This window comes from Mustelus asterias, chromosome 4 (genome assembly GCF_964213995.1).
Source record: "Mustelus asterias chromosome 4, sMusAst1.hap1.1, whole genome shotgun sequence".
Taxonomy (NCBI): domain Eukaryota; kingdom Metazoa; phylum Chordata; class Chondrichthyes; order Carcharhiniformes; family Triakidae; genus Mustelus; species Mustelus asterias.
The window spans coordinates 81768693-81795582 of NC_135804.1; the positions used below are offsets into that span (position 1 = coordinate 81768693).

A 26890-nucleotide genomic window follows, 5' to 3' on the forward strand; every position below is an offset into this window, starting at 1 on the left:
GTGGGGTTGTGGTCGGTGCAGACTCCATGGGCCAAATGGCCTCTTTCTGTACTGTCGGGTTTCTATGATTTTATGAGCTTTCTTTTTCTGTTTTATTTTGGTCTGTAAGAATCTGGATAAACAGGCGCCTTTAGATTTGTAAGTACCACCATTTTTTTGTGGTGACATGCCGACACCCTGTCTGCAGAATTTCACCTTTGAATGCCTCTCACTGATTTTATATAGTTTTTCCTTCCAGTCACTGTATCCAGTCCAATCTCACCAGTTCCGCTCTTAGCTTTGTAAAATTTCTCATCCCCCAATTTAGAACTTTTGCTCATGTTCTATCTTTGTCCTATTCCATAATGAGATTATGTCCAACAAAATTATGGTCACTCTCTCCAAAATGGTCCCCCACTGTTACTTCATTCACTTGCTAAGCTTCATTTCCTAGACAAAATCTAGAATTGCAACTCCAATGCAAACTTAATTAACCTGACCTCTATTTGACTTTAATTCCTTGTTGCTTGTTTTTCTTCCTTGAATCGAAGTAGACCATTCTTTTAAAAAGATGTGTTCTTCTAATTCTCAGTATCCTAATAGCAGTTTTGCACCAACTAGTGAATGTATGTTTCCTATAATGTTAGGTATTAGGTGCGCTTGCCTGCCAGTCCCAGGGTCCTTCTCTTGCACTCTCTTCTGGTGTGATGAGACATAAAGCATATTGCAATTATTGAGAGATCTCAGTTCCCTGGTAGGTTTCTGATAGAGCTGACTTCTTAAACCAGTTGACACATTTATTCCCAAAGAGAGAGAGAGAGAGAGTTTCAGCCAGTTTCCTCTCCGAAAATTTTTCTTGACACTACCTGTGTCACTTGCAATCTCTCTCTAGCGACTGGGTAAACTTACCTTGAAACAAGTGGTTTCAGATATGCCTGGCTGTAGCAGCCACTGTTTCAACACCCAGTACTTTGTATTTTTAATGACTCTCTCTTCAACAGTTTTGTGCTTTCACATGGAATGTCTTCACATTTCTTCATTTAAGCCATTGTAAAATATTTGTTTGGTAATGAAACATTTGAATATTGCTGGCAAGAGGTATGCCATCATAGTATTTTGTTCTGCAGTCATTAGAACAGTTTGCAAGAATAGCAATAGCAAATGGAACAACAATTTAGAACATAGAACATAGAACATTCCAGCGCAGTACAGGCCCTTCGGCCCTCGATGTTGCGCCGACCAGTGGAACCAATCTAAAGCCCCTCTAATCTACACTATTCCAATATCATCCATATGTTTATCCAATAACCATTTGAATGCCCTTAATGTTGACGAGTCCACTACTGCTGCAGGCAGGGCATTCCACGCCCTTACTACTCTCTGAGTAAAGAACCTACCTCTAACATCTGTCCTATATCTCTCACCCCTCAATTTGAAGAGAGTGCCAATTGGTGGCCAAATGGACTCCAGTAGAGGGTTGCAATGGTGAATGTATCAGAGAACAATTAACTGTGAAGCTTTTGTTTTCAAACAGGCAGGTCGACCTGATGGGTCAAGCAATGCCATGGGAAATTAACACAGAAATGGCTGTCCCCCAAACTTTTATTTTGCTAAGAAAGGTACAATGGATGGACATGCTCCTTCTGTCTGCAAAGGACAAGGCCCTGTGTCTGAATATATACCTTTTCTAAATGTGTAAATGAGACACACTGCGAGCCCAACTGACAATCTTAAATTAGCTCTCAGTGTAATTCTTAGCACCATCAGGATTTTTTATATCAAGTGGACGGCACGGTAGCGCAATGGTTAGCACTGCTGCTTCACAGCGCCAGGGACCCCGGTTCAATTCCCGGCTTGGATCACTGTCTGTGTGGAGTCTGCATGTTCTCCCCATGTCTGCGTGGGTTTCCTCCTGGTGCTCCGGTTTTCTCCCACATTCTGAAAGACGTGCTGGTTTGGTGCATTGACCCGAACAGGCGCCGGACTGTGGCGACCAGGGGAATTTCACAGTAACTTCATTGCAGTGTTAATGTAAACCTTATTTGTGAGAAATAAATAAACTTTTTAAACTTTAAGTGTTGTCCAATCACAAAATCACATATAATGCTGGACATTATCTTCTGAGTTTTACAAGCATGGGACAGCTGTGTACAGTCAATACTTTGCCTGTTGCAATTGACCTTATTGGCAACTTCATGAATAGGGCCTGATCCATTTGCTCACTGTGCAAGCTTGGCACTGAAATAGGGTGCATCAAATCCATTCAAATGTCTACTCTGATCAGATCACTGCGAGCTGTATACCACACAAACTTGGAATGGGCATAAGGCCACCACTAGTGGCTCTGGAATACGCCCGGTCTTACCTTAGCTTTCCCTGGAAGGGTAATGTGGCTCAAAATTTGAGCAATGGGTGAAGCCAATGTTTTCACACTGTGGCATTCATCAGGAACAGGATGCTGCCCTCTAACATTCGGCCTGTCACAAAAATGAGTAATGTGGTCTATGAATTTCGGTATCAGTGTGATGCCAGGTGCGTAGGTCATTCATCCCAATAACCGATGGATCGGATCAAACAGCACACCCTTTCAGCTATTCACAACAGTCAATGAACTGACTCTCCCCCAAACATTCCATGTTTGCAAAACTAGAAACATTATGTTCAACATTAGATATGATTCCACAATTGGACAATGCTTGTTAAAAGATCCTGGTTGCGCTAAGAGAACCAATGGAAGATTACAGAAAGAAGTCCTACAACACCAGATTAAAGTCCAACAGGTTTATTTGGAATCACGAGCTTTTGGAGTGTTGCTCCTTCATCAGGTGTGTACCCACCCCAGTCCAACACCAACATCTGCACCTCAATGAAAGATTGTCAGTCAGGCTCACAGGGTGTCTCACTTACCCATGCTTGAAGCCACATATATACAGACGCAGGACATATATGCAGACAATAGGAGCATGCCCAGGCATTGTACTTTCTTCAACTAAACAAAAGCTTAGAGGACAGCTATTTCCTTGTTCATTTCCCACGGCAATGCCTTGACCGATCCAAGTTAACTTATCAGGTTGAATTTGATTGAAACCTTAGCATTTAACTGTTCCCTGATGCACTCTCCATGGCAATGCTTCTACTCATCAGAGTCCATTTGTAAACCATTCAAAACTCTCTTCTTATGCAGTATTCATTGTTGTTCCCTTTACTATTGGTATTCTTGTGAACTGTCCTAATGCGTGCAAGATGAATAGTTTAGACAGGAAGTTCCTTTTTTCGGCAATACTCACTTATAAATATTGTGAAGATGATAAATATTGTGAAAAGCAGAGCTCCCTGTACAGATTCTTGGCAGACACCACTGGTCACATTCTATCAATTGGAGTACATTTCCATTATCCCTGCTCTCTGGCTCCTACCTTCTAACCAATTGTCTATGTATCTCCAAAGGTTAATAGAAATCATAGAAACCCTACAGTGCAGAAGGAGGCCATTTGGCCCATCGAGTCTGCACCGACCACAATCCCACCCAGGCCCTACCCCCACATATTTACCTGCTAATCCCTCTAACCTACGCATCTCAGGACTCTAAGGGGCAATTTTTAACCTGGCCAATCAACCTAACCCGCACATCTTTGGACTGTGGGAGGAAACCGGAGCACCCGGAGGAAACCCACGCAGACACGAGGAGAATGTGCAAACTCCACACAGACAGTGACCCGAGCCAGGAATCGAACCTGGGACCCTGGAGCTGTGAAGCAGCAGTGCTAACCACTGTGCTACCGTGCCGCCCTTTGGGAGACAAGTTTCTGTGCCTCATATGTATTAGAAATAATGTTTCCAACATTGAATGGAAGATTCAAGTCAATCTTTCTGATTCATGAGAGACCGGACTCGTGGATAGAGGAATCTGTCCTTGTCTGCTCCTCGAGTCTGTCGGGGTTTGGTTTCTCCAGTGATGAGTGTCTCTGGGACTGTGGAAATTCTCAATTACTGATTTGACGTAACAATGTTTATTTCATCAGAAAAAATTATAACATCCCTGCTGGACCAGTTCCCAAAGTTTCTACGACCAAGGCGAATTTATCTGATAACTGGGGTTTGTGTGTTGTTTTATTTCTTCGGCCTGGTCTGTGCGACACAGGTATGTTGTGATTTAATCATTTACTATGATTTTGACAAGTCATGCTGGTTATAAATCGAGAGTCAGAACTTTCACAGGATTAAGTCAATCTTTAGTCCAGTTACTTTTCCATTTTATTTAATGGTATACAGTGATGGCTTGGAACTGAGTGACCTATTCCCCATTTACTGTTACTAAATACAGGTCCTGAGGACAGAGTCAGGTTAAGATAGTATTTGTGTAAAATTGTAGATTTGTCATTTCACAGCAATTTGTTATTTTGAATATGAAGAATCCTCGATTACTCTCAAACATTCTAATTTTCCCTTTTAATCGCAGGCTGGGATTTATTGGCTGAAGTTAATTGATCATTTCCTTGGTGGATGGGGTATTCTTGCCACTGGTCTGCTGGAACTGATTGGTCTAAGCTGGATCTATGGTAAGTGTCAGGGAAAACACTGAAAGGAATGGGGCAGCACAGTGGCACTGCTGCCTCACAGCGCCAGGAACCCGTGTTCGATTCCCGGTTTGGGTCACTCTTTGTGTGGAGTCTGCACATTCTCCCTGTGCCTATGTGCGTTTCCTCCCACAGTCCGAAAGGTGTGCTGGTTAGGTACATTGCCCATGCTAAATTCTCCCTCAGAGTACCCAAACAGGCGAAGGAGTGTGGCTACTAGGGGATTTTCACAGTAACTTCATTGCATGTAAGCCTCCTTGTGACATTAATAAATAAACTTTAAAGTAATTCAGTTGAAATATTTGTCTGGGTCTTCATGTTGTTTCAGAGAATAAACAAGATAACTGAAATGTGTGCTGTGAGTAGATCATCATTTATACCTGAACATAATGGGAACTCAAAGACTCTCCTCAGTTTTTGAAGACCTTTCACCCAGTGACTCCAAAGGCCAATATGAGACAGGCAGAACCTTCTCCCTTATTCTGCCTGCCCTTGTTGATCTTATGTAGAAAGACTGAGCTGGACCCTGATCTTTACACATTGTAGATGTGTTTTATTTACAGACATATACTTTACTGACATGGATCTCCTAAGCCAACAATAGCATTTCAATAATAAATCAACATGTGAAACTGCTGGAAATACGCACAAACTCTGACAGCTTCCATAGAGAGAGGAAAACGAGGTTAACATTTCAGGCTGAAATGTCTTTTCGTCAGAATTGGGAAGGGTTTGCAATGTCAGGGTGGTGAATAAAGGGAAGGACGTAGAGGTGTGGGGAGCGGACGTTGACAATCAGAGCCAGAGGCTCCATGCCCAAGGTGCCATAAGAGGGGTTTGTTGACTGGAAAGAGCGTACTTGCAGGCCAATGAAGGGAAAAGGTTTCCTTACCACTTCAAGGGGATACAGACTTTCTTCTGAACAATGTTAATGCTAAATATCCATTTCCAATGGTGGCGCCATGTTGCGATGCCTCTATGGAACTCTCTGAGGTTGGGTTGAGAAGTGTGAATGACAGTAAAATGGTACGGGATGGGGGTGGGAAATGCACGCTGCCTTCTTGCTGCATTGGCGGGAAAGGTGCAGAGATCGCCCTCTTGTCAAGAGTCCAGTTGAGTCAAATTAGCCATGAGGTAAGGGCCTGATAACCCCTCCCCTGACACTTTATCAACAATAGATGAGATCGGCACTACCTGGGGAACCCCCTGGTAAACGGCTTTCAGGCTCGGTGAGCGGCTCTCCTTATTGGGCACTCTGCAGCCCTTGATGCCCACAACCACACCCCCACACACAACTGCAATTTCAACTGAACTTCTCCAGTAAATAAGCTACCCTGAATACTGGACAAACCAAGTGATTATGTCTCTCTGCTTTCTTGTTGTTCACAGGGGTAAACAGATTCATCAAGGACATTGAGATGATGATTGGGAAAAGGAGTTGGCTCTTTTGGCTGTGGTGGAGAGTGTGTTGGATTTTTATCTCTCCGTGTGTGTTGATGGTAAGGAGATGTCACATAACTACTCAAATTATTGCTAGCTAATATTTTTTTAAATGTTAAAGATTATAAGTGCAGAAATGGCAGTGTTGGACTGCAGTATGTGGGGTTTGGGGCAGTGAGGGTTCTCCTCATTGTCACATCTACAGGATGTGTCTCCACTTTAAGACCCTCCAGCACAGAGTTATTGAGCTATTGTGCAAGTTGGAGACACTCTAATAGATAACAGAGAGGGAAAATATTCAGAGAGCTTTCTCCAGTTTCAGTCACATCTTATCGGAAAGCATTGGGGCAGGAAGTGGAGAGTGTGACTGTCAGTCTGCGGGGTGGGACAACCTAGGGGAGACAGAGAAAGAAGTCCCTCAGACACTGATCATATCCAATCGGTAAAGTGACATTGCTCCTGTGGGGATAGGATTAAGAATGTGGGGAGAATGGTCAGAATGTGAACCATGGGGCAGAAGGCAATCCAAGTGGGAGGTGAGGACAGAAATAGAAATAGAAAGTTTGTGGTGATCAATGGTGTGATAATTAGTCGGGTGTAACATTTTCTGCAGACACAAAGTCCAGGGGGATGCTGTGTTATTTATCTGAGAGAAGGGTAAAGTGTATCTCGTAGCAACTGGGGAGGAAGATGGAAAAGGATGTGGAGACCCAGTGATCATCTGCATGTCAAAGCTAATGATATCAAGAGGAAAATAGAGCAGGTTGTTATCAGGGAATATCTGAAACATAGAAACATAGAAGATAGGAGCAGGAGGAGGCCATTCGGCCCTCCGAGCCTGCTCCGCCATTCATCACAATCATGCCTCATCATTCAACTCAGTACCTAATCCTGCTTTCTCCCCATAGAAGCTGGGAATGAAATTAAAGTAAGAAGTTAAACAACACCAGGTTAAAGTCCAACAGGTTTGTTGGACTTTAACCTGGTGTTGTTAAACTTCTTACTGTGTTTACCCCAGTCCAACACCGGCATCTCCACATAATGAAATTATAAACAGGGCCTGACCAATGGTAATCTCTGGATTACTATGGAAACCAGAAACTCTGACATAGGGAGGGATCGACAGGTCAGCAAGATAAACGTGACACTGCTGAAAGAATAGGGTGGGAAGGAGGGGTTCCATTTTATGTTGCACTGATGTCAACACTGGGACAGGAAGGAGATGTACAGCTGCTGGGGGCTCCATCTAAACTGGAATCAGAACAAAGACAAGTAGAAAGGATAAATCGAGCCAAAGAGAAATACATTTACATAAAATTGATATTGGTATTGGAAAGGAAGGAGTTGTATGTCTATGGCGCTCCAGATATCAGATCTCTCACAAAAAGGATAAATCTAGTTGTGAATAATACTTTAAAAACTAATAAAATTGTAATTGGCTTTGACATGCCGATGATCACCGGGTCTCCACATCCTTTTCCATCTCCCTCTCCAGTTGCTATGAGATACCCTTTACCCTTCTCTCCGATATATAACACATCATCCTGGACTCTGTCTCTGCAGAAAATATTATACCCCACTAATTCTCATACCCTTGATCACCACAGACTTTCTGGTAAATATAATTATAATCCTGAGTATTAATGGGGTACTTGAGAGCCATTCCAGCGTGAAGGGAATTGATAATAAATACAGGTCGCTGGAGGATGATAGAAATCCACTGAGCTGTCAGTGGAATCTTTTTCAAGGCATTGCATGGTGAATTTGTTAGAGATCAAAGGGTTCCATTGGAATGGAGAGAGTTTCAAAGCATTCAACTTTGTCGGAAGCCTCAGCTTCAAATCAGAGCTGTGTGCATACATTGGGGCTGAGTGCACAGCTGTGCAGAATTGAACTTCCTCCTGCTCCCCTGCCAGGTAAAATTGACACTTCTTCATTCAGAATGTGAGTAGAATGTGGAACTGTTGCGGAGAGAGTTTGAGGCAAAAAGCAGAAATACATTTAAGGGAAAGCTAGATAAGAACATTGAAGGAACTGAATAGAAGATTATGCTGATCGTGTAGGTGAAGAGCAGTGCAAGGAGATGCATGTGGAACTTAAATACCAGCAAAGATCTGTTGGGCCGAATGATCTGTTTTTGTGTCAGTTGTTCAATATAACTGTATTCTTTTAGTGATTAAAACTGAAAATAATCAAGCTGGATAAAATCAATCTCTTTCTGTTTCTGGTTTTGAATTTTTACAATCATTTTAAACAGGCAATTTTAATCTGGTCTTTAACAACATTTGCCCCTCCAACATATGGAACCATTGAATACCCTGTCTGGGCAACAGCATTTGGCTGGTGTATAATCATTTTTTACATCATGTGGACCCCCATTGTTGCCATTGTGAGAGTTGTCCAAGCTGACGGTGCCACCTTGTGCCAGGTAAGGATATGTCTTAAAGGTCCGTCTATGACAAATTAAAAGAGAAAAACTAGCTGTTCATTTTAATCCAATTTTCCAGCACCTGGTCCCATAGCCTTTCAGGTTCCACCACTTCAGATGCAGATCCAGGTTTCCTTTTGAATGAGTTGAGTGTTTCAGCTTCAACAAACAACTTAGGCAGTGAATTCCAAATGCCCACCATCCTCTGGGTGAAAAGAGTTTTCCTCATGTCCCCTCTAATCCTTCTACCAATCACCTTAAATGTATGTCCCCTGGTAATTGGCCCCTTAGCTCAGGGAATAAATCCTTCCTGTCTACCCTGTCTAGGCTCCTCATAATTTTGCACACCTCAATTAGGCCATCCCTCATCCTCTTCTTTTCTAAGCAGAGGAGGATAAAGGGTGACCTAATTGAGGTGTGCAAACTTTTGAGGATTTTATAGGATTTTATAGCCTATCCAATCTCTCCTCAGGGCTGTAATTTTCAAGCCTGGCAACACTTCTGTATATCTCCTCTGCACTTTCTCTCGAACAATTATGTCTTTCCTTTGATATGGTCACCGGAAATGTACTCAAAACTCCAGTTGTGACCTAAGCATCATTTTATACTGTTCCATCATTACATCCCTGTTTTTGTATTCAATACCTCATCCAATTAAGGAAAGCATTCCATATGCTTTCTTGCCAACCCTGTCCACCTGTCCTGCCACTTTCAAGGACCTGTGGACATGCACTCCAAGGTCTCTTGCTTCCTCAACCCCTCTCAATATCTTCCCATTTATTGAGTATTCCCTTGCTTTGCTTGCCCTCCTCAAATGCATTACTTCACACTTCTCTGGATTGAATTCCATTTGTCACTTCTCTGCCCATGCAACCAAGCCACTAATAACATTCTGGAGTCAACAGCTATCCTCTTCACGATCAACTACACCATCAATTTTTGTGTCATCTGCAAATTTTCCAATCACATCACCCACATTTAAATCTAAATCATTAATATATACAATAAAAAGCAAGAGCCCCAACACTGAGCCCTGTGGAACACCATTGGAAACCGTTTTCCATTTGCAAAAACATTCATCGACCATTAGCCTTTGTTTTCTGTCACTGAGCCAATTTTGTGTCCAACCTGCCACCTTCCCATGTATCCCATGAGATCTCACTTTTCTGACCAATTTGCCACGTGGGACCTTGTTAAATGTCTCACTGAATTCCATGTAGACAATATACACTGCATTTCCATCATCAATCCTCCTTGTTATTTCCTCAATAAACTATTTTAAGTTAGTAAGACAATTTTCCCCTAACAAAGCCGTGCTGACTATCCTTGATCAATCCGTGCCTTTCTAGGTGACAGTTGATACTGTTTCTCAGATTTTTTTTCAATAATTTGCCCAGCACCGGCCTATACTTTTTTGGCATCTTTGATCGATCCTACCTTTTCCTTTGTTATTATTTTGCTCCTAATGAATTGGTAAAGCATCTGAAGATTTTCTTTGATTTTACTTGTTAATATTTTTTGTGTTCTCTCTTTGATTTCCTGGTTTTCATTTTTACTTCACGCCTGGACTTTCTATACTCCTCTCGGCTTTCTACAGTATGAAGTATTTTGTGACTGTCACAATCTTTCTTTTTCTGCTTCATCTTGACCTGTATTCCTCTGGATAAACAGGGGGCTCTAGATTTGGCAGCACTATCCTTTATCTTTGTGGTGACATGTTGACACCATCATTATGAGAGGACAGTTATTACCAGCAAGAATCCAGAGGCTACCTCAGGAGTAGGAGATGGAAGAGCAGGAGGCAGAGATGATTCATCCTGATCCCATTCGCTCCAGACAGTGTGAGAGAATCTGCTTAGACTCTGGTTTCCATAAAATTACTTCTCTTTACCACTATGGATCCACCATTCCCACTGTTACTGGAAACATCCCACTGCCCTGCTCCTCTTCCATCCATTGTAGTATCCCAGTGTTCCTTGGTGACCATCTTACATTGAAAGCAATCCACAAAATAATAATGCATCCAATTTTACAAACGGAAATGAACTAATCATCTCTGTGCATTCCCTGTGCCTGTCTTATAGTTGTCTTGGCCTGGCCTAGTGCTCCTACAGTGTTTGGCAGTGATACAAAACACAAATGCTGCTGTCCTAAGCGAGGGAACTGGCTTGTTCTTCACTGAGCCACTGCCATTGAAACAGGGAGTAATCTACAGGAGGATAGATTACTGGATTGCTTTGAGACCCTGAAACCCCTTTGAGCCCAGTATCCATAACCATGACGAAAGCAATCTGAGCTTGTGTCGCAGTCGGTTAACCTCACACCGACCTCAGTTTGATTTTAACTGTGGCACTCAGACCTTGGGTGGAAGCTGTGTGAGCTGTAATGGGAGCTGGGACGTCAGGATTGTATCCACAAGTGTGAGAATGGAGTCAGCCACCAGTTCCATGTGGAAAGGATGGGATCAAAGATCTATGCAAATTCCTGTGCTAAACTGGCGCTGGCTCCTTCATGCTCCTTTACTTTGGCCACAGGGTTTTTGCTTGGATTTCCAATGTAACAAGCATTTTCTTGTGTATAGCCATCAGGGTTCTTTTATCGAGTGTCCCTTCAAAGTGCTCATCCTCTGGAGTTGAATCCACGTGTGACCCTCCCTCCTCCAGGGAGCTGGAACCTGCGCTATCCCTGCCCCCACTCTGTACACTCCTGCCTCGTGACTCACAAGGTGCTGATGCCAGCTCTGTGCCATCCTCTAATTTAAACACAAAAATCAGGACCTCAGCTGGTGGCTGAGTGTGAAATGGAGGACATTGTGCCTTCATCTTCACTATTTTCCTGCTCTTCCATTACTGCCTGGCCAGGAGACAGTTCTTGGGAATTTGAAGGTGGCTGGGTGAGGGGTGTGGGGAAGCAAGAGATACATGCTTACTCCACCTACAGCTTGCAAATCAGAAGAGCGTGTGAGATGAGGGGGAAGTTGGATATGAGAAGGAAGATTAGGTAGGAAGATACTATCATATTCAGTGGTTTCAACTCTCTCTCCAGCAATGGCCTCAGCTGCCCGAATAATGTCTGCATTGTCTCCCCCATTGTGCTTAGGTATCGAGAAATGCCTGTTCCTTTCTGATTAGCTTCTAGTGACACAGTTGTGCATTACCTTGCCCTGAAACTGAGTGAGAAGAGTGTCAATGAGTGTGTGCAATGTGTTTGGATAATGTGGTTGTCATGGTTGTGTGTACAAGCTGTGATATGTGGATGTGAGTCTTTTATGGCATTTGCTACCAAATAAACCTGTTGGACTTTAGCCTGGTGTTGTTCTGATTGATAGAGATTGTTGGTGGGTGAGTGATGGGGGTGCAGCATATTGAACCGTAGCTGTGGCTAGCGGTGTAAATGGGGGCTATTCGAAGATACATCCATTGACCTTGACCATTCATGTGAGATCATTCAAATTATTTAAGCACCACATCCAGATCCTTGTTGGGTCAAATTGCAGGAGAATCTAATGAGCATCAGGGTTTCTTTGTTCTAATTGTAAGTTACGAAGGTAAAAACCAGGTAAACATGGTTAAACATTTTAAATTTCCTTTCACAGAAAATTTCTGGTGCTTGCGCATCAGCTCCTGATTGGGGTCCTTACTTGGAGCAACACAGGGGGGAAAGATACAAAACCAGACCTGATTCTATGGAACACCCTACCTGTGTGCAACTGCTGGCCTCTCCTGAGATGTGAAAAGATTTGTTGATGCTTTTGCAGATAATGGAACAAAATTCCATTGTTGTTCTGGTATACTCAAACTTAGAGCTCTCCAGAATGATCAGCAAGTCACCCAGGACCCACACAGGCTGCCCTACATTTGATCTCTTTCTGTTTCCTGTTTGAATCAGTTTGAGTTCTGTCCTACGTTTGCGATTAAATTTTTCATTTCTAAACTGTTGTATTTTCCAAATTTATTTCTGTTCCCTGATTAAAGCTCCTGCAGGGATTAACTGTTCAGATGTTGCCTGGACTCCAGTTCTTTGCTTGTTTGCAGTTTTTAGCTCTCTCTCTACATTTGAATTCTATTTGCTGAAGGTTCACTTGTGACCAAGGATAATCCTTAAAGCAGCAAGAGATGATTTCTTGGTGATTTTTAATTGCTTCATCTGCCCACTTTCTGACTTCTTGCATGTACAATCTTTTTATCAACAGCATACCAGCACTTAAACATTTCCGGAGACATTATCACCACCTGCAACTTTGATGCGCGATTGATTCACACGGGAGGCGAGGACGTACCCGGGAATAAAGGCTTTTATTCACAACAAGAATAGAGCACACTGCTTAACAATACTATCCCAGACTAAGGGCTACTAGGAAGTAGCAGTGACCTTTATACTCCTGTAAGAAGGCGGAGCCAAATGGAGTGTACCACAGAACAATGCTAACAGGTGGAACACCCCAACCCTAACCCCAACAATAACAAGAGTAACATATGTACAAGTACCCATAGTGATAACCATCTATGGTTCACCACATTCACCCCTCCTGTAAAAACAAAGGCCGGTGGGGTAAGGAGACAATACGAACTGTCCATATGTTCACAAGTTCAGCCGTATCGGAGGTCCACACCGTCTCTGCGACCTCCGCAGTACTGGCTCCAGTGTCGGTTCTGGTGACCGTGGTGACGACCCTCTCTCCGACGTGGTGTCCAGTGACTCCTCCAGTTCCTCGCACACCTGTGGACCTCGAGGTGGCAACAATCTCCTGGACTCAGGCAAGCTGTACCCGGGAGTAAGAGGATTAAGTTTAGGTCCCGATGCTGCCCGCGCCGTGTCAAGAGGGGAGAGAATGGGCAAAGGAATCCTCACCAGGGGTGCGGGAGTGACAGGGGTTTCCAGGTCCCCTGCAGGCGTCGGATCTCTGATAGAGACCGTGTCCTCTCGCCCGTCAGGATATGCCACATAGGCATATTGAGGGTTGGCGTGGAGGAGGTGGACCTGTTCAACCAAAGGGTCGGACTTGCGGGCCCTAACATGCCGCCGCAGGAGGACAGGTCCTGAGTACGTCAACCAAGACGGCAGTGAGGTCCCAGAGGAAGACTTCCTGGGGAAGGTAAGCATCCGCTCATGTGGGGTAGTGTTGGTTGCCATACACAGGAGGGACCGGATTGAATGGAGCGCATCAGAAAGTACCACTTGCCAACGGGAGACTGGAAGACCCCTAGACCTTAACGCCAGTAAAACAGCCTTCCAGACTGTAGCGTTTTCTCTCTTGACCTGTCCGTTACCCCTGGGGTTATAACTCGTAGTCCTACTTGAGGCAATTCCTTTAGAGAGCAGGTATTGCCTCAAGTCATCGCTCATAAACGACGAACCCCTATCACTGTGGATATAACTGGGGTAGCCGAACAGGGTAAAAAGACTCCGCAGGGCTTTGATGACCGTGGCAGAGGACATGTCAGAACAGGGGATGGCAAAGGGGAATCGGGAGTATTCGTCAACCACGTTGAGGAAATACACATTCCGATCTGTCGAAGGAAGGGGGCCCTTGAAATCAACACTCAGTCGTTCAAAAGGGCGAGTGGCCTTAATGAGGTGTGCCCTGTCAGGTCAGTAGAAGTGCGGCTTGCATTCAGCACATACCTGGCAGCTTCGAGTTATCGACCTGACATCCTCTATGGAGTAGGGCAGATTCCGGGCCTTTACAAAATGGAAGAGCCGAGTGATCCCCGGGTGGCAGAGATCATTGTGGAGGGCCTGTAGCCAGTCCTCCTGCACACTGGCACATGTTCCACGTGACAGGGCATCTGAGGGCTCATTGAGCTTCCCCGGACGGTACATGATATCATAGTTGTAGGTGGAGAGTTCGATTCTCCACCTCAAGATTTTATCATTCTTGATTTTACCCCTTAACGTGTTGTTGAACATGAAGGCCATGGACCGCTGGTCCGTGAGCAGGGTAAATCGTTTTCCAGCCAAATAATGGCGCCAATGCCGGACGGCCTCCACAATGGCCTGAGCCTCTTTTTCCACAGCGGAGTGCCGAATTTCAGGGCCTTGGAGGGTGCGAGAGAAAAAGGCGACGGGCCTGTCCGCCTGGTTAAGTGTGGCGGCCAGGGCGAAATCAGATGCATCACTCTCCACCTGAAAGGGGATGGACTCATCGACAGCGTGCATCGTGGCTTTCGCGATGTCGGCTTTTATCCCTTCAAAGGCTAGGCGAGCCTCTGCTGTCAGGGGAAAAGAGGTAGATTTTATGAGCGGACGGGCTTTGACCGCGTAATTGGGAACCCACTGTGCATAGTACGAGAAGAAGCCTAAGCATCTTCTCAGTGCTTTGATGCTCGTGGGTAGGGGAAGTTCAAGGAGGGGACGCATACGGTCTGGATCGGGGCCGATGACCCCGTTTTCCACCACGTATCCGAGGATTGCTAGGCGGTGCTTGCTGAATACGCACTTCTCCTTGTTATAGGTCAGGTTCAGGAGAGTCGCAGTGAGTAAAAACTTCTGGAGGTTGGCGTCGTGGTCCTGCTGGTCCTGGCCGCAGATAGTGACGTTGTCCAGGTACGGGAAGGTAGCCCGTAGCCCGTTTTGGTCCACCATTCGGTCCATCTCACGCTGGAAGACCGAGACCCCATTAGTGATGCCGAAAGGGATTCTTAAAAAGTGGTAGAGACGGCCATCCGCCTCAAAGGCCGTGTATTTTCAGTCCTCTGGGCGAATGGGGAGCTGGTGGTAGGCTGATTTCAAGTCGATGGTGGAGAACACCCGGTACTGCGCAATCTGGTTGACCATGTCAGATATGCGCGGGAGAGGATACGCGTCCAGCTGCGTGTACCTATTAATGGTCTGACGATAGTCTATGACCATCCGGGGCTTGTCTCCAGTCTTAACCACCACGACTTGTGCTCTCCATGGGCTAGTGCTAGGTTGAATGACCCCTTCCCTGAGGAGCCGCTGAACCTCAGATCGAATAAAGATCTGATCCTCAGCGCTGTAATGCCTGCTCTTAGTCGCGATGGGCTTGCAGCCTGGCACGAGATGTTCGAATAGGGAAGGCGGGGTAATTTTGAGTGTTGAGAGACTGCATGTGGAGCGCGCTGGACAATTTGGAGGCTGCTGTTCTCCCACTGAAAGTGGAGGGAGTGGCCCATCGTACTGCATGAAAATGGTGGCACCCGCAGGTCGCACGTGGCTTGCATCATCGTCATAGGAAATGGCGACGCCCGTGAATCGCACGTGGCTGGAGACATCGACGAGGCCGGAGACGAGGAGATGGATCCTGGGGAGTCACACGCAGCACTGCTGGGCTTGGAAGGGGTCTTTGCTCGGCACACTTTTGCATAGTGCCCTTTCTTCCCACAGGCGGAGCAAAACACCGTCCTGGCCGGGCATCTCTGACGAGGGTGCTTCGCCAATCCGCAGAAATAGCACCGTGGGCCTCCTGGAGCTGCCGCAGCCGTCAGGTCTGAAGTTGAGAGCATTATCGCGCAGTTCTGAGGAGCCGCCGAGTACAGTTGAGGCGGTGGCTGTACTTGCCACGATGTTCCCACGTGGTCGGTGGGGTAGGTTTCAAGACTTCTGGAGGCTGCTTCCATTGCATCGGCCAATTCTACTGTCTTAGCCAGGTCCAAGTTACCTTGCTCTAGCAGCCGCAGGCGAATATAGGATGAGCCGATTCCCGCCACGAACGCATCTCGGATAAGATCATTGGTGTATTGAGTCGCCGACACCTCCTTGCAGTTGCAGGCTCTGGCAAGCTGTTGAAGTTCGTGCAGGTACTGTCCCGTAGTTTCGCCGGGCTGCCGCCGTCGAGTGGCTAATAGGTGACGAGCATGAATTTCGTTCGGCTGTTTATGGTACAGCTTCTTGAGTAATTCGATGGCCTCTTTGTAATTTTGGGAATCACGGATTATTGCATACACAGTGTCGCTCACCCTGACGTGGAGGACCCGCAATCTGTCGGCGTCGGACTGGACTGCAGTCGAGGCGTCGATGTAATCCTCGAAACACTTCAACCAATGGTTGGTCGAAAGTATTCAACGCTCCAGTGGCATGTGGATCCAAGGTTAGCCGATCGGGTTTCAGCATCTGCTCCATTTTTCTTCGAACAAAATTTTTGATATTTTGTTGTGAATAAAATTGATGCGCGATTGATTCACACGGGAGGCTAGGACGTACCCAAGAATAAAGGCTTTTATTCACAACAAGAATAGAGCACACTGCTTAACAATACTATCTCAGACTAAGGGCTACTAGGAAGTAGCAGTGACCTTTATACTCCTGTAAGAAGGCGGAGCCAAACGGAGTGTACCACAGAACAATGCTAACAGGTGGAACACCCCAACCCTAACCCCAACAGTAACAAGAGTAACATATGTACAAGTACCCATAGTGGTAACCATCTATGGTTCACCACAAACTTGAAATTGGTTCAGAAGTGACTGAGCTACAGCTACTTGGAACAGGATAGATTTAGAGATGTGATCACACTGTGATTAGGTTTAGATTAGTTCAGGAAAAGGATCAGGATCTATGAAAGGAATCTGTGCAAAAAGTATCATTGTAATGTAGGAATATAATGGTAAAATTATTTGCTTGTAAAACTCACAAAGTTTAAAAAAGTTTAAGCAGGTCAAGAAAAGGTCACAGAGGACAAGTTGAGGCCTGGTTCTTCTAACAGTGATGCTCAATCTGCTTTTTACACACAAAGCACAACACAGAATATGTCAGAATATGAAATGGATCTCAAACTAAGGGAAAGGTTGAGCAAGGTTTGTTGCCTGAGACATGTATGGCTCATAACTCCCATGAAATTAAACAATTACATAAATGTTAGAATTGTATTGGGCTGAGTTTTCACAGAAATTAGAAACAAATGTGGAAGATCAAAAGTGGGGGCCTGACCATGATTAAGAAACCACCTCTATATGTGAGAGATTAATGGTCTCAGAAAACACTGTAAGTCTCCAAGGACAAATATATATAAATTATTTGGAGGAAAATGAAACTGGAGTGATTCGTAAGTTTGCGGACAACACAAAGGTTGGTGGATTTGCGGATAGCGATGAGGATCATCAGAGGATACAGCAGGATATAGGATCAGTTGGAGACTTGGGGGGAGAGATAGCAGATGGAGTTTAATCCGGACAAATATAAGGTAATGCATTTTGGAAGGTCTAATACAGACAGGAAATATACAGTAAATGGCAGAACCCTTAAGAGTATTGATAGGCAAAGGGATCTGGGTGTACAGGTACACAGGTCATTGAAAGTGGCAATGCAGGTGGAGAAGGTAGTCAAGAAGGCATATGGCATGCTTGCCTTCATCGGCCGGGGTATTGAGTTTAAAAATTGGCAAGTCATGTTACAGCTTTATAGAACCTTAGTTAGGCCGCACTTGGAATACAGTGTTCAATTCTGGTCGCCACACTACCAGAAGGATGTGGAGGCTTTGGAGAGGGTACAGAAAAGATTTACCAGGAAGTTACCTGGTATGGAGGGCATTAACTATGAGGAGAGGTTGGAGAAACATGGTTTGTTCTCAGTGGAGCAACGGAGGTTGAGGGGGAGACCTGATAGAAGTCTACAAGATTATGAGAGGCTTGGACAGAGTGGATAGTCAGAAGCTTTTTCCCAGGGTGGAAGAGTCAATTCCTCGGGGGCATAGGTTTAAGGTGTGAGGGGCAAGGTTTAAAGAAAATGTACGAGGCAGATTTTTTACACAGAGAGTAGTGGGTGCCTGGAACTCGCTGTCGGGGGAGGTAATGGAAGCGGATACAGTAGTGACTTTTAAGGGGCGTCTTGACAAGTAGGTGAATAGGATGGGAATAGAGGGATATGGTCCCCAGAAGGGTAGGAGGTTTGAGTTAAGTCGGGCAGCATGGTCGGTGCAGGTTTGGAGGGCCAAAGGGCCTGTTCCTGTGCTGTAATTTTCTTTGTTCTTTGTTCTTTTTGACAAAGCAGATGAACATGATTTGTTTAACAATTTGTTCTTTTTTAATTTTGTTCATTCAGAGATTAACCTTACTTTGAGATTTGATAGATATCCTACATAAAATATTTTCTTTGTAATAATTAACATTTATTTATTTACTGATTTATTTACTAGAAATAAGGGTATTTGTTCTCTTCCTAAACCTATCTCATGTTCCAATTTACGGTTTTCACCAAGACTTTAAACATATGTTCAGTCCTTTAGTAAATTTTTATAAATTTTAGAATGACCACATTGTCTTCTGTATTACTAACTCAAGAACCCAACACCGTGCTCACATTGGTGCAGGAGCGCATAACCGAGAATTTCTTTACTTGGATGCTTATAGCATCAGGAAAAAATATAATCTGGTTTTCACATATTCAAGAGGCTGTCCAGAGGATGGTAACCTTGGCTGACCGCTTTCCATTAAAGGGGTGGAGTCGGTTATACACAGGGAGAGTTGAGCCTTGGTGGGGCTTAAACGTGAGGATTTTAAGTGCGAGATGTTGCTAGATCAAAAACCAAAGTATGTCAGAGAGCAGGGCAGATTCACTGGGGCCTGACTCAAGTTAGGATATGGGAAGCAGAGTGTTTGATGAGCTGACCTTTACAAAGTGTCCAAGTTGGGTGGTCGGCTCGGAGAGTGTTGGAATAATTGAGCCAAAATTCTTGTTCACGTCACAAAACAACAGAAAAATAACAATGTGAAGATTTTTCAACATAATGTACAGCCGGGGATTATTATGCATGATTGTTAACATCCTCAGATTGATTTGCTCAGATATTTGTCACGTGATATTGAAAGTTTTAGGTAATATAGGTAAACTATAAAACTTGCTAATTGTTACTTGATTAATTACAGCATTTATGATAAATGTTGAAACACACAATGGATCAACCAAAAATAACACAGGACAGTCACAGAATGATACAGTCTCTACAGTGCAGAAGGAGGCCGTTTGGCCCATGGTGTCTGCACCGACTCTCTGACAGAGCATCTTATCCAGGACCTCTCCCTCCATCCTGTCCTTGTATCGCCGCGCATTTACTATGGTGAATCCACCTAACCTACACATCTTTGGACAGTAAGCGGCAATTTGCCATGGCCAATCCACCTAACCTTTGGACTGTGGGAGGAAAACGGAACACCTGGAGGAAACATACACAGACACAGGGAGAACGTGCAAACTCCACACAGTCACCCAAGGCCAGAATTGAACCCAGGTCCCAGGCGCTGTGAGGCTGTAGTGCTAATCACTGTGCCACTATGCCGCCCACATATTGGATATATGTGATATGTCATATTGGATTCTGCATCTCACAGATAAAATCTGTTTAAATGAAGCTAAAAGCTAATTGGAGATAAACCACTCAAACTGAATTGCTGACTATTTGAAGAAGTTTGAGGGATAACAAACAGAAGACAAAGCAGAAATGAAACAAAATCAGAATAAGTGCACAGCAAACTATGTCACAACTCTACAGTAGAAGAGTAAGAAGAGATTTTGAATTCTGATTGGACAAAAAGGGCTGAATTTTCTGGAAATTCCTGAAGTGCTGCCTCTGGAATTGGAATGGGAGATAGTGCTGCTCAGGCAATGTTAAAGATTGTGATTTAGTCACAATTAACTGCCAGGAAGCAAGTTAACCATCAACTCAGGTGGATTCTCTACCCTGCCCCCACCCCCTACAGCATGTTTCTCAGCAGCGGGAGGCGATCCGCCATTGGCCAGCAATGGGATCTTCTGGTCCTGTTGCTGTCAATGGGATTTCCTATTGAATCCACCCCATAACGCTGGGAAACACGCAGCAGGGGTACGCCTTCAGATGCATTCAAGTTGTCAAAGGGAGCTGTCTACTGTTTCGTGCTCTTTCCCCCATTCTTACCCCCAGCTCATCCTTAGTTTTGTGTCCCAATTTTTGAGTACCCTTGGCCTTTCACCCAATGAGAATTCTGATTGCAGCATTGACTCTTGTAATCAGTGTCAAGTTGTTTGCACTTTCCTGTTAATAATTAAATACCAGGGGCTGAATTTTCCAGTCCCAATGGGGGCTTTTTTTAATGATGTGTGCTGTTGAAATCTAGTATCTAGTTCCAACACCATCAATTTTCATCAGCATGGAAATAAGAGGGGAGGCGGGAGCCCGCACATTGAAGTCCCAATGTTGACAGCACCATTTGCTGAAGTGGGCATTTCCAAACTTCAAGCAATTACAATGGAGATGGGTAGGATTTGGAATGTGGGATGTATCATACCAACATAGAGGTGTAATGAACCATGGGTGAACCATAGTTGAATGTGGAAGCTGTGTGAAAAGGAAGCACAGAAGATGTTGCAACTTCACCTGACTTTATGAAATGCTGCAGCATAAGTTGTGTCTATTTTTATTACAATGGTGTTGTGATTTCAAAAGATAAGTGACCACTAAATAATATGGTTGACAAATTGTCCCTTCTGACAACTGATAAGCTGTCAATGGAAAGAATAGCATTGCAAGAGTGGAAAAAGTCTTTAGAGTAGGTTATCCATTGAATAAAGTGTTATTGTGCATTGGTAATAGGGCCCCCCCCTTGTCATCACTTTTCACCTCACCAATCTCCGCATTTAAAGGATCATCCTCTGCCATTTCCACCAACTCCAGCATGGTGTTACTATTCGACACATCTTCCCTTCATTCCCCCTGTCAGCATTCCACAGGGACTGTCCTCTCTGGGACACCCTGGTCCACTCCTCTATCATACCAAACACCTCACCCCCTGCCCATGGCACCTTCCCATGCAAATGTAGAAGGTGCAACACCTGCCCCTTTACCTCCTCCATGCTCACCATCCAGGTCCTAAACACCCCTTTCAGGTGAAGCAGCACTTCACATGCATCTCCTTCAATCTGGTCTATTGCATTTGCTGCTCACAATGCGGTCTACTCTACATCAAAGAGATCAAGTGCAGTCTGGGTGACCACTTTGCTGAACACTTTCAATCCATCTGCAAGCAGGACCCGGACCTTCCTGTTTCTTGTCTTTTCAACATACCACCCTGCTCTCCTGTCCACATGTCCGTCCTTGACCTTTTGCAATGTTCAAGTGAACCTCAATGCAAACTGGAGGAACAGCATCTCATCTTCCAATTGATGAGATTACAGCATTCAGGACTGAACATTGAGTTCAACAACTTCAGAAGATAAACTCTCTCCTCCACCTTCACCCCATTTCCATTTATTCTATTTCATCTCTTTTCATCTTCCATTTTCCTACAGATTGGAGGGTAGCTAATGTAAGCCCACTATTCAGAAAGGGAGATAGAGGGAAAATGGAACTATAGACCAATGAGCCTAATGTTGGTACTGGGGAAGTTGCTGGAGTCTATTATCAAGGATTTCACAACTTAGTTTTTCCAATTTTTCAAAACTTAGCATTTGGACAGCAGTGGTATAATCAACCAAAGTCAACATGGATTTACAATAAGGAAATCATGCTTGACAAATATATTGGAATTCTTTGAGGACGTAACTAATAGAGTTGACTGAGGAGAACCAGTGGATTTGATTTATTTAAAGGTTTATTGAGATTTTCAGAAGGCTTTTGACAAGTTCTCACATAACAAACTACTATGTAAAGTTAAGGCACATGGGATTGCAGGTAATGTCTTGAGTTGGACAGAAAGCTCGTTAACAGATAGGAAGCAAAGAGTTGGCATAACTGGGCCTTTTTCTGATTGGCAGTCACTGTGACTAGTAGGATTCTGCAAGGATCTGTGCTCAGACCCCAACTGTTCATATTATATATTAATGACCTGGAAGAGGGAACTGAATGTATTATCTCCAAATTTGCAGATGATACAAAGTTGGGTGGGAGGGTGAGTTGTAAGAAGGATGCAGAGGTGCTTCAATGTGATTTGGACAGGCTGAATGTGTGGGCATTGCATGGCAGATGTAGTATAATGTGGATAAATGTGAGGTTATCCACTTTGGTGGTAATAATAGGAAGACAGATTATTATTTGAATGTGTGTAAATTGAGAGAGGTAGATACTCAGTGAGATCTTGCTGTCCTTGTGCATCAGTCACTGAAAGTAAGCTTGCAGGTACAGTAGGCAGTAAAGCAGGCAAAAGGTATGTTGGCCTTCAGCGAGAGGATTTGAGTATAGGAATAGGAATGTTTTACTGCTATTGTAGAGAGCATTGGTGATGCCACACCTGTAGTATTGTGTGCAGTTTTGGTGTCCCTATATGAGGAAGGATGTCTTGCTACAGAGGGAATGCAGCGAAGGTTTACGAGGCTGATTCCTGGGATGGCAGCTCTGTCATATGAGGAGAATCTGAGTCAGTTTGGATTACATTCACTGGAGTTTAGAAGAGTGAGAGGGCATCTCATGGAAACTTATAAAATTCTAACAGGGTTAGACAGGGTGGATTCAGAAAGAATCGCTACAATTCTCCCATCGCGACCCGCAACTTTTTTGGCAGGTCGAGGTGGGAGATGTGCATCGCCGGCCTTGTACCGGGATTTGCGCATGCGCTGGGAATTCATGCACATCACCCAGAGCCGGTGAACAGTCGCCGGTCAGACCACACTGGAAACCGGCGGGGAGACAGGTAAAGTAATTTGAATCTTTTAAAAATGTATTTTAAATGTGCTTAGCAGTTCATTATCGGGAACTTTCAGGTCCTGATTGAATCTCCCAGCCCACCAGGAGTACTTCATTCCGGTGGGGTTCAGACGAGCTCCCCATGTTCGGGGAACTAGTGGGAGACCCTGCCGGAATGCAATCAGGGCCCCCCAAGGGGTCGGGTGATGGGAGGGGTGCCCCCTGGGCATGGGCACCCTAGCAGTGCCAACCAGTGTCCCCTGGCGGTGCCCAAGGGGCAAAGTGCCCATGCCCAGAGGGCACTGGGCATCAAACAGAGGCAAGGTGGCAGGGGCTATTGTGGGTGGGGCCTAGGGGCAATTGGTGGGTGTGGGGGCTCCCGCTGCCACTCTGCATGGGGATCGGTCTGGGATGGAGGGAGGGCAGTGATTGGGGCGGGCTGGGGGTGGTCTGCCATGGGGCCTGCAGAGCTGGCCCAGGAATCGCTGTGGGGGCTGTGATCAGGCTGTGGAGGGGCTGGAGGAGCAGTAGTGCGGGGGTCCCAGGCTGGCCAGCGAGCGGGCTGGCCAGCCAAAGGGGAGTCTGATAGATCAGGACTATGGTGCATGTGCAGAGTTCCAGAGCTGTCAGACTCCGGCACGAATGGTGGGGCGAGAAATAAACAAAGAAATAACTGATGCATGTAAAAATGGTACAGCAATTATCATGGGGGATTTTAATCTACATATCAATTGGTCAAACCAGGTCGGTCAAGGCAGCCTTGAGGAGGAGTTCATAGAATGTATCCGCAATAGCTTCCTTGAACAGTATGTAATAGAATCTACGAGCGAGCAAGCTATCCTAGATCTGGTCTTGTGTAATGAGACGGGAATAATTAATGATCTTGAAGTTAGGGATCCTATTGGAAGAAGCGATCACAATATGGTTGAATTTAAAATACAGATGGAGCGTGAGAGGGTAAAATCCAATACCAGTGTCTTGTGCTTAAACAAAGGAGACTCCAAAGGGATGAAGGAGGAGTTGGCTAAGGTAGACTGGGAGCAAAAACTTTATGGTGGGACAATTGAGGAACAGTGGAGGACTTTCAAAGCGATCTTTCACAGTGCTCAGCAAAAGTATATACCAGTGATAAGGAAGGACTGTAGAAAAAGAGATAATCAGCCATGGATATCTAAGGAAATAAAGGAGGGTATCAAATTGAAAGAAAATGCATACAAAGTGGCAAAGATTAGTGGGAATCTAGAGGATTGGGAGATCTTTAAAGGTCAGCAGAAAGCCACGATTATGAGAATAAACTAGCTCAGAATATAAAAACAGATAGCACAGGTTTCTACAAATATATAAAACGAAAAAGAGTGGCGAAAGTAAACATTGGTCCTTCAGAGGATGAGAAGGGGGATGTAATAACTGGAAATGAGAAAATGGCTGAGGCATTGAACAGGTATTTTGTGTCGGTCTTCACAGTGGAAGACACAAATAACATGCCAAAAATTGATGACAGGAAGGCTATGGCAGGTGAGAACCTAGAAACTATCATTACCACAAAAGAGGTAGTGTTGGGCAAGTTAATGGGGCTAAAGGTAGACAGGTCTCCTGGTCCTGATGGAATACATCCCAGGGCACTAAAAGAGATGGCGGGGGAAATAGCAAATGCACGAGTGGTAATTTACCAAAATTTGCTGGACTCTGGGGTGGTTTCCGCAGATTGGAAAACAGCAAATGTGACGCCACTGTTTAAAAAAGGAGGTAGATAAAAGGCAGGTAACTATAGGCCAGTTAGCTTAACTTCTGTAGGAGGGAAAATGCTTGAATCTATCATCAAGAAAGAAATAGCGAGACATCTGGATATAAATTGTCCCATTGGTAAGACGCAGCATGGGTTCATGAAGGGAAGGTCATGTTTGACTAATTTGGTGGAATTCTTTGAAAACATAACATGTGCAGTGGACAATGGGTAACCTGTGGATGTGGTGTATCTGAATTTCCAGAAGGCATTTGACAAGGTGCCGCACCAAAGACTGCTACATAAGATAAAGGTGCGCAGTGTTGCGGGTAATGTATTAGCATGGATAGAGGATTGGTTAACCAACAGAAAGCAAAGAGTGGGGGTAAATGGGTGTTTTCCTGGTTGGCGATCAGTGACTTGTGGTGTGCCTCAGGGATCAGTGTTGGGACCGCAATTGTTTACGATTTACATAGATGACTTGGAGTTGGGGACCAAGTGTAGTGTGTCAAAATTCGCAGATGACACTAAGGTGAGTGGAAGAGCAAAGTGTGCAGAGGATGCTGAAAGTCTACAAAGGGATATAGATAGTCTAAGTGAGTGGGCGAGGGTCTGGTAGATGGAGTACAATGTTGGTAAATGTGAGGTCATCCATTTTGGTAGGAATAACAGCAAAATGGATTATTATTTAAATGGTAAAAAATTGCAGCATGCTGCTGTGCAGAGGGACCTGGGAGTCCTTGTGCAGGAATCTCAAGGAGTTGGTTTGCAGGTGCAGCAGGTAATTAAGAAGGCAAATGGAATTTTGTCGTTCATTGCTAGAGGGATGGAGGTTAAGTTGCAGCTATATAAGGTGCTGATGAGGCCACACCTGGAGTACTGTGTACAGTTTTGGTCTCTTTACTTGAGAAAGGATATACTGGCACTGGAGGGGGTGCAGAGGAGATTCACTAGGTTGATTCCAGAGTTGAGAGGGTTGACTTATGAGGAGAGACTGAGTAGACTGGGGCTATACTCATTGGAATTCAGAAGAATGAGGGGTGATCTTATAGAAACATATAAGATTATGAAGGGAATAGATAAGATAGAAGCAGGGGAGTTGTTTCCACTGGCAGGTGAAACTAGAACTAGGAGGCATAGCCTGAAAATAAGGGGAAGCAGATTTAGGACTGAGTTGAGGAGGAACTTCTTCACACAAAGGGTTGTGAATCTGGAATTCCCTGCCCAGTGAAGCAGTTGGGGCTACCTCATTGAATGTTTTTAAGGCAAGGATAGTTAATTTTTGAACAGTAAAAGAATTAAGGGTTATGGTGAGTGGGCGGGTAAGTGGAGCTGAGTCCGTAAAAAGATCAGCCATGATCTTATTGAATGGCGGAGCAGGCTCGAGGGGCCAGATGGCCTACTCCTGCTCCTAGTTCTTATGTTCTTATGAATAGGCCCCGCCCCCCTGGGTTTTTAATGAGATTTACGATTGGGACCTCTGCAGTGCAGAGTGTGAAGATTCAGGTGAGAAGCTGAACTGACAAAACAGTCGGGATTTAGAACTTTTTTCCTGCCAATTCAGCACTTTTGGGAGAATCGCGGCCAATGTTTCCAATGGTGGGGGAATCCAGAACTAGAGGTCATAGTTTGAGGCTAAGTGGTCAAGTTTTTAGAACTGAGGTGAGGAGAAATTTCTTTACCTGGAGGGTGGTGAATGTGTGGAATTCACTAACACAAAAAGTAGTTGAAGCCAAAACGTTGTCTGATTTCAAGAAGAAATTAGATATAGCGCTAGGAGTTATCGAGATCAAGGGATATTGGGGGAAGGGGGATCAGGATATTGAATTCGTTGATCAGCCATGATCAAAATGAATGATGGAACAGGCTCAAAGGACCGAATGGCCTACTCCTGCTTCTACTTTCTATGTTTCTTTGTTCCAAACCGACTGGCAGAACGGCTGTTTCAATCCTTCAAAATGGTATGAAGAAACAACCTGGGGCATCCATGGAGACTAAAATGGCACAATTTTTGTTCAATTACAGGACAAGGGGTGTTTCCCCAGTGGAGCTGTTAAAACGCAAGAGCTTCATATCAGATTGAGCCTGCTATTCATGATGTTGGTGGGGAAGGTTGAGTACCAACAAGAAAATAAAAAAAGAAATTATGATTCTGCAAAGACAGAAATAATTTTTGCAATGTGTGACATGGTTCA

The 26890-nt window shown here is 44.6% G+C and overlaps 2 protein-coding genes across 2 annotated transcripts in view; both read left to right on the forward strand.

Moving 5' to 3' along the window:
- LOC144492426 (sodium- and chloride-dependent neutral and basic amino acid transporter B(0+)-like) overlaps positions 1-12157 on the forward strand; it is a 116820-nt gene extending 104663 nt beyond the window's left edge. Inside the window, exons 8-12 of the mRNA XM_078210435.1 lie at positions 4002-4120; positions 4439-4538; positions 5946-6055; positions 8254-8424; positions 12020-12157. Coding sequence (XP_078066561.1) covers positions 4002-4120; positions 4439-4538; positions 5946-6055; positions 8254-8424; positions 12020-12157 — 638 coding nt within the window. The remainder of the gene's footprint in view (positions 1-4001; positions 4121-4438; positions 4539-5945; positions 6056-8253; positions 8425-12019) is intronic.
- LOC144492813 (sodium- and chloride-dependent neutral and basic amino acid transporter B(0+)-like) overlaps positions 1-26890 on the forward strand; it is a 315961-nt gene that overhangs the window by 201059 nt on the left and 88012 nt on the right. The gene's annotated exons all lie outside the window — the stretch shown is intronic.